Source organism: Macrobrachium rosenbergii, chromosome 21 (assembly GCF_040412425.1).
Source record: "Macrobrachium rosenbergii isolate ZJJX-2024 chromosome 21, ASM4041242v1, whole genome shotgun sequence".
NCBI lineage: Eukaryota > Metazoa > Arthropoda > Malacostraca > Decapoda > Palaemonidae > Macrobrachium > Macrobrachium rosenbergii.
In genome coordinates, this window is record NC_089761.1 from 17,268,570 (window position 1) to 17,280,265 (window position 11,696).

General features: G+C 40.1%; 1 protein-coding gene across 1 annotated transcript in view; it reads right to left on the bottom strand.

The window, feature by feature from the left end:
• LOC136849730 (oxysterol-binding protein-related protein 9) overlaps window positions 1-11,457 on the bottom strand; it is a 272,256-nt gene extending 260,799 nt beyond the window's left edge. The window contains exons 1-2 of the mRNA XM_067123106.1: window positions 11,315-11,457; window positions 7,412-7,540 (exon numbers count right to left, since the gene is read on the bottom strand). Of these exons, the coding sequence (XP_066979207.1) occupies window positions 7,412-7,540; window positions 11,315-11,422 (237 nt within the window). The 5' untranslated portion in view covers window positions 11,423-11,457. The remainder of the gene's footprint in view (window positions 1-7,411; window positions 7,541-11,314) is intronic.
• Window positions 11,458-11,696: the final 239 nt, after the last annotated feature.

Here is an 11,696-nt window from a genome sequence, read left to right on the forward strand (position 1 = left end):
AAGCTTTACATAAGATTATCCCTGATGAACGGTACTTGCCAGATCAAATCTTTAATGTCGACGAAACAGACTATACAGTATTGGAAGCGTATGCCTCAAGAGTCCTACATCCATAAAGAAACAACAACGATGCCTGGGTTTAAGGCATACAAAGATCGACTGATTCTTCTGCTTGGGGGAAATGTGGCTGGGTATAAACGTAAGCCATTCATGATTTATCACTCTGAAAATCCAAGGGCATTAAAGAAAATCGACAAGCATGCGCTTCCTGTGCATTACCATCATAATAAGAAAGCATGGATGACTGCAATGCTGTTCGAAGACTGGTTTGTGCATTGCTTTATTCCAGAAGTGAAAGATTATTGTAGGGAAAACAACATCCTCTTCAAAATTCTGCTGATTCTAGACAATGCTCCTAGCCACCCTCAGAACATTGGAGATATTAACGAGAACGTAAAAGTTGTGTTTCTGCCACCAAACATGGATCAGGGGGCTGTGCCTACGTTAAAGGCCTATTATCTTCGGAACACGTCTGCTCAGGCTGTTCAGGCCATGGATCAGATAATGAAGAGAAAGATCTCAGAAATTTCTGGAAGGAACTCAATGTTCTGAACTCTGTTATGAACATTGGAACAGCATGGAAGGAGGAATGTATGAATGGCGTTTGGAAAAATCTGCTACAAGTGTATGTGAACTCATTTAAAGGTTTCAATATGGATGAATAAGTTGTGGATATTAATAAAAAGATCTTGACAATTGATGAGGAAGATATCCAAGAACTTTTAGATGTGCAAGATGTAGAGCTTGCAGATTTAATTCCACTTGCAGAGGAGAGAAAAAGAGCAAAAGAGGAAGAAAAACTGAAAAAGAGCCAGAGCAAAAGTTTACAACAAAAGCACTAGCAGAGGCTTTTGCCTCATTTGAACATGGACTGAAGCTTTTAAGTAAAATGGATGGGAATATGGAAGAGTTTGCTAAAGTTGAGAGAGCACATCAAGACGCTGTTGCAGGTTACAGAGTCATTTATAAAGAAAGAAAAAAATGCACTATGCAACCGACAATGGAGTACTTCTACAAGAAAATGGCTTCAGTGCCATTGCCTTCTGCCACCCTACCCCCATCCCCACCCCTTCACCGACATTTGAGCCTCGATCCCCTACATCTCTTAACTATTTCCTTGAAACATCTGAACTAACAGAAGAAGAAATACTATCTGAAGAGGAGTGAGTTGATGATCCTGCAGCTTTATCATCCTCCTCCTCCTCTAATTTTTAGTTATACATTGCCATCAACAGCCTGACACCGTTCACTTATGCCGAAAACTGACCGAATCTTGGTGAGTACCTCTTACAGTACAGTCTGATTCTTGTTCTTGTTATTCAATTTCTTTTTGTACTGAATTATCATAAGTCAAACTGCATTGAACCTGCAGAATTAGCTGATATTAATAACTACTACTATACTGTATATGTATAGAGTATACCGTGTAGTACAGGCTAGGCTACCATATGTGTATAGATGGTACTGATTACCCTAGTGTAGGCTAGGCTATATTCAAGATATGATTTTTCCAACAAACGATGGGTTTTTTGTAACCTAACCCCATCGTAAGTAGGGCAATGCCTGTATGTTGGGGCTGTGGCATTGTCTGAGTGGATTATAACAGTCTTGTTGTGAACTAGGGTCATGAATGCACTGAACCTCTAGGTGAACTGCTTTCAGCTCTCTGACTTTGATGTGAAGGTTCTGTTCTTTCAGCAACCATGTCCCAGAAACTTCCCAGTTCCCCAAGAGAACTCCCCAACCTAGAATCAAGGAGTCTGAATAGAAGTCTAGGTCTGGGCACAGCAGATGAAGGGCTTTCCTTCCTATAATCTACAGTCGGACCGCCACCATTGCTGGTCTGACTTGAACTCCGGGTTTATGGGAAACGTGTAGATGTCCAGCTGTGTTTCCCTGTCCCAGCTGGCCTTGAGGGAGAATGGCCAAACTCTCACATGAAGTTTGCCTAACTTGACGAACATCTTGATGGATGACAGTGTCCCCAGTAGGCTCATCCACCGATGGGCCGAGCAAGACGAAAGGGCTAGAAACTTGTGGATCGTCTGAAGGCAGCTAAAATTCTCTTGGCAAACAGAACAGCCTGAAAAGTCAAAGAACTGAAACTCATCCCCACATAGAGGAACTCTTGCGACGGGGCCAACTGGGACTTCTGAACGTAGATGATAATTCCCAGTTCCTGAGAGAGATGTTCAAGTCCTTTGTGCACTTTTCCCTCGAAGGGGATCAAAGAGGCAAGTTATCCAGATATAGACTGGTGTTAATGCCTATAAAATGAAGTCATTTATTAGAGGAGTGAGGACTTGAGTGGACACTTGAGGTGCCATAGAGAGGCTGAAGCAAAGAGCCCGAAAATGTTAGATTTTAGCTGCCGCTGGGCATTATCGAGCAGCGCCAGGTGCTCCAAGAGGAGACAGGTGTTTAGACACTGACATGTGGGACCCTCAGACTGTCCTGAAGAAGAAACTAGATACTTTCTGAGTCCAGATGGATGGGGAAGTGGGAAGTGCATGTGTTCTGCATACCCAAGATTGTCATCCAATCACCCAGGTGAATGAATGAAAGGACTGACTGGTTTGTCTCCATCTTGAACTTCATCTTCCAGACAAAGAGATTGAGGACATTTATATTGAGGACTGGTCTCCAAACCCTGATGATTTGGGGACCACAAACAGACGGAAGTGGAAACCTTCTGAGTTGATGTCTCGATTTCTACTATGGTTCTCTTTTGAAGGAGAGAGGAGACCTCCTCCAAAAGGGCCAAATGTTTTTCCAAGCCTCTTGAGGAGGACATCAAAACGATGGGAGAAGGGACTAAACGGGGGCTCTCCATGAACGGAATGGAGTAGTCCTCCCTAAGAACTTGGACAATCCACTGTTCTGTCCCTCTGATAACCCACTTCTCCCAAAACTCAAGAAGACTGACTTCCACTTGTGCACGGAGGACTTCTTCCTCATTTCTGGGCAACGACTTGAGCTCCTCTTGATAGAACTGGCCGAGAAGCAGACATTGAAGCGGGTCATAGACTGGACTTGGGCTTATTCCCACGAAAGGGATGTAGCTGGAGAGGAGAGACCATCTTAGGAACAAACGCAGGCGAATCCTTGGGGCGTCTGGAAGAATGCGCCAGAAAGCAACTTCTATTGGAGGTCCAACTTCTGTCCCTGAGTGACTCCTTTACTGGAATGGAAGCACAACAAACCTCATTTCTTTAAAACCTCCAAAGAGAATTGGCAAGTTCAAGCAAGCCATCCCTGATGGTCTTGTCCACATGAGAAAAGACTCCCAGCCAGTCCGAGGTGAAGTTCCAACTAAATAACTGACATCTTTAATCTTCTTGGCTAGTGCTCTCAACCATCCAGTCCAAGAAAATGAAAGCTTCAAGCAACTCCAAGAGGTCTTTGACAAGGAGGTCAAGTTCTTGCTGATGAAAAACTAATTCACTGACAAAATGAGGTCGGGAGGAAGGAGCTTCTGGATGAGGGAAAGAAAAATCCTGCAGATTAAGAGCAAGGGAAGAAAGACAGCGGAAGCCTTTACTCTGCTCCTTGCAGACAACCAAACTTCATCTTTGAGTGTTTCCTAGAAGACGAGAAGGCACCATTGTGGGGAGACTAGATCTGTAATCTGGGTGGCTCTCATCAGGAAGGTTGAGGTAGGCAAGACCAGGATAGCTAGAGCCAAAAGGCAGGAGAGCTCACTCACAAATATTGAAGGAGAGGTATGAGCCAGGAGACCTATGGTTGAAGCAGACGCTTGGCACTCGAAGCAGGAGATTGATACTGAAGAGTTGGTGCTGGGGGCTCTGGAGCTGGCAGTGGAGCTTGCAGGGAAGCGTAGCTGGCGACGGGCATTTGTGCAACTGGCGCTTTAACAAGACGGGCACCTGGGAGCTGGGAGCCAAATACTGGTCAAATAAGGGCTTGGTTTAACCAGACCACTGAGCTGATTAACAGCTCTCCTAGGGCTGGCATTTTTTACATGGAGGAGATGGGCAACAGGACCTACAGCTTATTAACAAAGACAAGGGGCACCTGAGAGGGCCAACACCATTACAGTTCTATCCACCCCTCCAATGAAGAACTCGCCAAATACTGGTGCCCAACAGAAGTACATTAAGGAGAAAAATACTACGGCTGTTCCATGCGCTGCAGAAAGGTTGAGGACTGCGCCCAGCTCGTTAAACTGCTAACTGGGCAGCGGTGAAGAGCTGTCAGCATCGCCTGTGTGCCTCTTCAAAGGATGAGACAAATCTAGAAAGAGCCTGCAGCACTTCCAAGCCTGGGCTGGAGCCTCGAGAGTCGGACAACAGCTGGTGCACATCCAAAACATCTTTCCAGTGGCTGTCTGTTGAAACCTGGGATATACATGCAACAGGTTCGACTGAGGGGCCAGCAACCAGTGGGCAAACCCCACCAGCCTCCCTTGGACTTCCGGCATGCCTTCTCCCAGGTTCAGGGGAGCAGGACAGAGACCTTTGTTTAGGAGAACTGGCAGGATGAGAAGCCACCTCCTCCACTTGCATAAAAGTCTCCTGTGAAGAAACATTTCCAGTGGCTGTCTGCCAATACCTGGGAACGCACAACAGGTTCAACTGATGGGGCAGCTACCCGTGGGCCAACCCCATCGGCCTCCATTTGACTTTCAGTATGTCTTCTCCCAGGTTTAGGCAAGTATGACAGTGACATTGGTCTAGGAGAACCAAAGGGACAAGTAGCCACCTCCTCCACTTCACTGTATTCACTGCCAGGTTAAAATCTTGTTGAACCTAAACTCAAGACTGGCAATGGCAAGGGTTGGAAGCAAGGGAGCCACGTACGGGAGTAGGTGGATTAAAAGTAAGAGGGCTAGTAGCAGAAGAAAAAGCAGGAAATGGGGGAAGAAGGAATAGCATGGTTATCTTCTAACCTAGGCTTAGCTAAGAGAAGCATGTTTCTCGGGGCTAGAGGTCATTCTCTTGTATCACAACTTCTCTAGGTGAGATTTGTTCCTTCCACTTAAGCTCACTTGGCACCGGGCACTTGAGAGCAGGCACCAGGGGCTCGGGAGCTGGAATAGAGCACTCAGGCAACCACATTCAGCACCAGTTCTCCTTACTACATTATTGTACCAACACTTATTGCAAAAATTATTACTGGAAAGGGTCATATGAAGATTTGATCAATCTTTTGCAACCTTCGCCACAGTAGCTTAAAACAAGATGAACTTGAATCAGACAGAATAACAACAAAAACTGGAAAACTGATCCTGAAAGCTATCAAAGCTTGAGGGTTAAATTTCAAAATAAGCAGCAATAATTCACCGAAATCCACATAAACCAAAAATCAGTGAATAAAAGCTGTAGCAAATCCCCAATGCCACTCGAGAGCTGGCAGAAACAGAATGAGGTTTTCTGCAAAGTCACTTCCAGTACTCCCATTAGGAGGCAGGGCTTGTCATCTATACTAAACTTTTAAACAAAGGCTGCCACATGAGCTGAAACTATAGTATGTAGTTACTTTGTAAGTTACTTATACAAAAATAGGGTTTTAACAAAAGTTTTTTAGTACATAGATCAATACTGTGTTGACAATCAGAATAAGTATTTTAAATTAATTATGGAGAAATAAACCACATGAAGGAAGAAAGAAAGTTGAAATGAATCCATTTATAGACAAAACTGGAAGAAAAGGAATGCATATTAATAAATGTGAGTAAAGTAATGTCTGCAAATACAGTGGTCCAAAATTGCCAGAAAGTTTACTAGTATCAAGTTTTTTTAAAGAATGAAAACAAACCTAAAATTACTATCATCTCAAAGAAAGAATTACATTTTTGGGAGAGCAAGAACTTGAATACTGTACTCTTTTTAATGTAAACATTAAAAGAAGTTATTATATTTTTCCTCCTATCTTCTTTGAATCTATGATATATCATTTCACATCTGATTTACAGTCAAAGGAATTAAATAGTACAGTATAATGTACTTTAGTATGCAACCAGATTTCTGCAAAAGGCTTACTTGTTACTGTGATACTGTACAGTATATCCTTCAAACAGCTTTGCAATTTTGCAGTATTATATCCTCTACACTGTACCACACACAACTCAATGAAACTAGGTATGGAATTCATACAAGCACTCACATATTTGTCATTTAACAAGCCCATGTGGCAATAAACCTAGCCTTCTGCCACAATGGGTAGGTTAAACATAATCAATAAATAATATGTAATGTATGCTACCTTTCAAACCCTATTTCTAATAGTTTAGACCTGCACAAGGCAAAATGGTTTTAGAAATATAAAAGCTCCTTCTATGTAATGTATCAACAGTCTGTTATGGAAATCACACTCCCTTTCTTTTTAATTTAATGGATAACTGTATACTTAGATAGTGTTATCAATGAGAAAAACATGAATTAAATTATCCACCCTTTATTCATTATAATCAATATCCTGATTTCAATTCTTACAATGTGTCTGGCACTGGAACTATTTACTAAAAATGTAAATGTACATTAGTTTATCATCATATTACATTCCTTCTTAGTGCTAATGGAAGACAGAAATGATGTCACATTGCATTAAATTTTATACAAGCCAGTGCTTCCATCACATTTTTATTATCCTTAATGTATAAACTGGTTTAACAATGCCAACAAGTCAAATTTCTGGACCTCAACTGGGTGATAATTAAAACAAGGGAAAATTAAGGAAATTAGACACCTACAATAAGTGAAAAGGGACCAAGGGGAACAGATGAAAGGTAAAAGAAAATAGATAGCAATGAAGCAGGAAGACAAAAAGGATGCTACAAAGAACCTTTAGCACACAGAGTAAGGAACACTGTTGATGGTAATTCTTACAAGGGCTCCCATCACAGTCTATACAGGTGCTATTGATGAAAAAGAACCCATTCATAAGGTTTCCACTTCTATTTCATTCATATGCACAAAATCAATTTAGTAAAAGCATCATTCCTGGAGACTAGTCACTAATAAATTTTACCCTACCACAGAGGGCAAAAGCTTTATAATTCACTGTAACCTACACCAAAGTGCAACTTACTACATCAGCATACAGTACTCCAAAATCCATGCAACTTACTATATCAGTATACTCCAAAATCCAGATCCTGATAATAAAAGTACCTAAAATACCACTGTCAAAACAACCAAATAAGTCAACTTTTCTATAGAAAAAGCTCAGCAAGTAAAGACACTCAATGTGTAAACAAGTTTCTTTTTAAATAGCTGCCTATTTGGCTTTATCATTTAAGAAGTAAAACGGAACATGCTAACTTACTTCTATGAAAGGTTAGTTTTCAAGTCTTTCACCAACATGCAGTAAAAGATTAAAATTAACTTACTTGGAAATGAAAAGTCTTGGCATCAACAGTGATGGTGAAAGTGGAGTCATCATCATCATCAATACCAACAACAGCTCCTTTCAATCGAACACATCCCCTCCGAGCCCCACGTACCATCTTCTCCTTCGACTGAAAGGATGTGACATAATCCTGTTATTTTGAAACTGCTTTTGTTTTTAAAAAATAAAAATACCATTTTCAAAAATTATCAATGACCTAAAGCACTTTAAAAAAAAAAATTCCTTGCTTATGAAGAAACAACAAATTAAAAGGCCCAATTTAGTGAATCACAATTTAACCCTTAATGGACGGGAATCCTCATACGAGTATCTATAACAGGTTTTGGGTGATGGACGAGAATCCTCACATAAGTATTAATATTACGCGCCATATATACGATTTGACTGTATCAAGCAGGAAAGAGTTTCCATCACTTCAATGGCCCATAAATGAATGGTGGCAACTTTAGAATCAGCCCAGCTCATAAAGTGGGCATCTCAAGGAGATCAGTATTGTTCTTGACTTGATGGGGGATGCCTTGCTCCTCTCTCTCCCATGACATCTTTTTGTTTACTTGCTCATAAATATACCCAGGGATTGCTGTTGGTTTTGGTTCATATCTTTTATATGGTGTCACCTATAATTGCAATTTTGCAAAGAAAAATGCAAAGAAATATCAGAAAAGACATGTATACCTCCAAAAAAGTTACTGCATCTCCTGATCTCAATAAATTTACAAAAATATTTTACAATAAATATACTCAAAATTTGTTAATGATTTTAGTTCTTATCTGCTATGATATTGCGTAAGCTGTACTTATAATTTAACAAAATAAAATAAAATAAACTAGAAAAAACATGCATAATTTGGTAAAATTTACGAGTGTTTTGTAAAAGAGGCCCCACACAGGGTTGTAAATAGTCACTTTCAACTTCCCGTGGAAGGTAGGAAAATTTTTAAAATTTTTCTTGCACCATGTGCATTTGCAAATCTTCCACTTTCCACTGATGTGTTTTTTTCTTAAATTGGCCAACCTTAAAGTTTGCCTGGTCTGGGGGTGTGCATGTTATATAATTAGCCCATCCCTTAATGGTTAGGGGATGTCAGATTCAACTTACACAATTTATTAATCAATGTATACCCCTGATTTAAAGTATATACATGATTTGCTAAAACAGAGTAACCTGGATGTGAAATGAAGAACCCCAGAAAGGAGACCCTGTTAACATCAGTCTACTAAACTCCTATTTCTCTTAGGTTAGGGACGAAATCCCTCAAATCGAGCCTTCCCAGGGAAGGGAGCTCATACACATCTTAGTAAACTTGTTGGCATCACTTAGCTATAGTCTCTAATAATCACCCTCACCCCATTTTGGAGACAAAATCCCCTCAAATCAAGTCTCTAAAAGGAAGGTAGAGGGGGAACTCAAATAGATGTGTAAACACATCATACTTTCTGAGCAAACTTGCTGGAACTTCTTACCATCATTCACTTTCATAACCTGCATTTCTTCTTGTCTACAAGATAAAATCCTTATAAACTGGGACTCTAGCCAGAGGGTGAGATGGTGAACTACAAATACAAGAACTCACTGTCTTATGCACAGCTGCCAAAGGCGACTGGCTGACTGATTTTCTTCAACTGGCAAGACAGCAACTAGAATCCCTGACAGTGGGAATGTAATTATAATGGAAAAAATTAAATTCTTTAAAAAATCACCCAACACCCTTAATTGTTTCTAAAATTCTGCTCTCGTTGTAACTGAGCAATACAAATATTAAAGAAACGAGAGCAACAAGTAACAATTCTGGAACTCTTAAATTAACTCTGGAATGGCTAAAAGTGCAACGCCTATACAATTCAACCTGACGAAACTGTACCGGTATATACTTCAGGACAAAAATAGATCGCTATCATGTACAAACAAATCTTTGCAAAAACTATAATGCACATCATTCTAAGTCAGCAGGATATGAGGTACACACAATGCAAAATTAACACTTTAGAAGTTCTGAAATGCAGGTAAGTACTGTTTTTAAACTTTATATGAGTTTGCTAATACAGAGCCATTGTTTTACATATGCTACACAGCTAGAACAAAATTCTTACTGACCTACATGCTGTTCTGCACTGCATCTGATAAATCACAAATTACATTTTCATTCGAAGCAATGACAAAAAATTAATGGTGATGCAAAAAGAAAACCGATTTCATGATCGCAGAAGATGGAGAAGACTAATAACAAACAGCGACCCCATATAAAGATGGGAAAAGCTGAAGATAAAGCAAAAAGAAAACCGATTTATCATTTGAATAAAATTATTTGGCTAACAGGTTGAAATTTTTTTTTAACAAGTTTGTACTGTATGTTAGTACAGATCCACTGTTTTATGTCTGTTACAGTGATAACAAAAACATTATGGTCAAACAATAAAGCAAACACTAATTTCAAAAAATTACTGAGCTGAGAGGTGACATTTCTCTAAAGCTTAACCAGTATGGAATGGCTAAAATGAAATAATTCCCTTTACACTGTTATGACCTGATAAACGACGTAATTGTCAATTATTCACTTGATACTGTATACACACTACAGTAACCAATTTCATATAAGCTTACAGTAGTTACTTAGATACTGTCAGCAATAAGATGGCTCCTCCACAAGGAACTCACAGGTCAATCAGTGTTCTGTGCCTTCTTCTTAAAATAAGCAATCACAAACAAATCTTGCTCATTCATACAATCTACATTGCCAAAAACAGATGTGGTCACAGACAAGAGACTGAAAGCAATACATATCTCTCGCCTTTCCTTGTACAGTAGATAATTAAAGTCAATAACCAATCTGCAAGGTGCTTTACCTAACGGTAAATCCTAACGGCCTTGATAAAACATACTTCTAATCTTCACAAATAGAGGAATACTGTGTTGAAACTGCACTTTCCATGACCAACCAATTCTGGTCAGCCCTTTATACCATTCATTTCAGAACTGGGAATCATTTCATATTTCTTGAAACATTTGAAGGTTAAGTTAAGTCTACCTCTGAAATTTCATTGTCACTTATTGGGTAAGGTTGAGCGTAGCCTAATACTTTACATGACACAGGCCAAAAAGCATACAGATCTTGCCTATTTTCCCATTGTTTTCCTTGTGTTTACTGTTCACCAAATTTTCTTGTGTTTACAGTTCACACAAAGCTGTTTCACCAAAATCATTTTTGTCTTCTCCAATCTAATCATCCTAGGCCTATAATTCCCCATAGTCCCCCAAAATTGTTAGATGAGAGATGTGGGAAAATTAAAAATGAACAATTTGCCCCAGACAATAACAGTAAAAAAACACACAAAGGCATAAGACAACCAGTCAGATATATAGGCTACGACCCGTGCTATATCTTTACTTTGTTCGGAGAGGATGTCAATCATAGCCTATACCTATCAGGGTGGCCTAAGCCTACAAAGATGATAAAAAATCTTATTTCCTGACATAATATGTTCTAGGACATTGAAAAACATACTTACGACATAGGCCTACTGCTGTAACTTACTTAAGACCAATTTCGATGGCCTTGACTACTTGTTAGGCCACGGCCTTGTGGCTAGGCCTATTGAGCCTATAGTGTACTCGTTGCCTAGACCCCTGCCGGTGCATGACCTCTTAAATTACTGCCTAAATGGCAGTGACAACATACAAAAACGACGTTGCTCCCTAATAATTTGTGTTTTCTTAACACTCAAATGTACCTTTAAACTAAATTAAACTAAAAAATCCACGGTAAAAATAGCAACTGTAGAAGGATTTGAGGGCGGATTGAAACCTCCGTCTCAATTACCATATTGATATCCATAAAAGAGGGAACTTCAGCGACTTCCGGAATTACGGACACGTTCCACTTACTGTGTAATACGACAACAAGCCGGCACTGTCATCCAGAACGAACCAGCGGTACTGCCAGCCCTTCATCACATTGGTCCATTTGCTGAGCGGACCCTCCATCACTGCCATCTTGGCCCAATCTGGGGAAATCTGGGGAAAGGGGGGAGTGACGGAACCTAAATGGGGTTCAACCCTCTTACCAAGGTGCTTCAATACCCTTTCGAGTCAATGTACGGAGTCCCTTGCAGCATCCAGTCGCATTCAAACTATTTGTTTACATTAGCTTGCGTCACTTATAACCACAGACATTGCAGCAGACGATGTTGTTTGTTTTGGTTTCTCTGTTGCAGGATTTGTCACATGAACTCTTCTCGGTTACGGTGTCGGATTCATTTCGTACTGC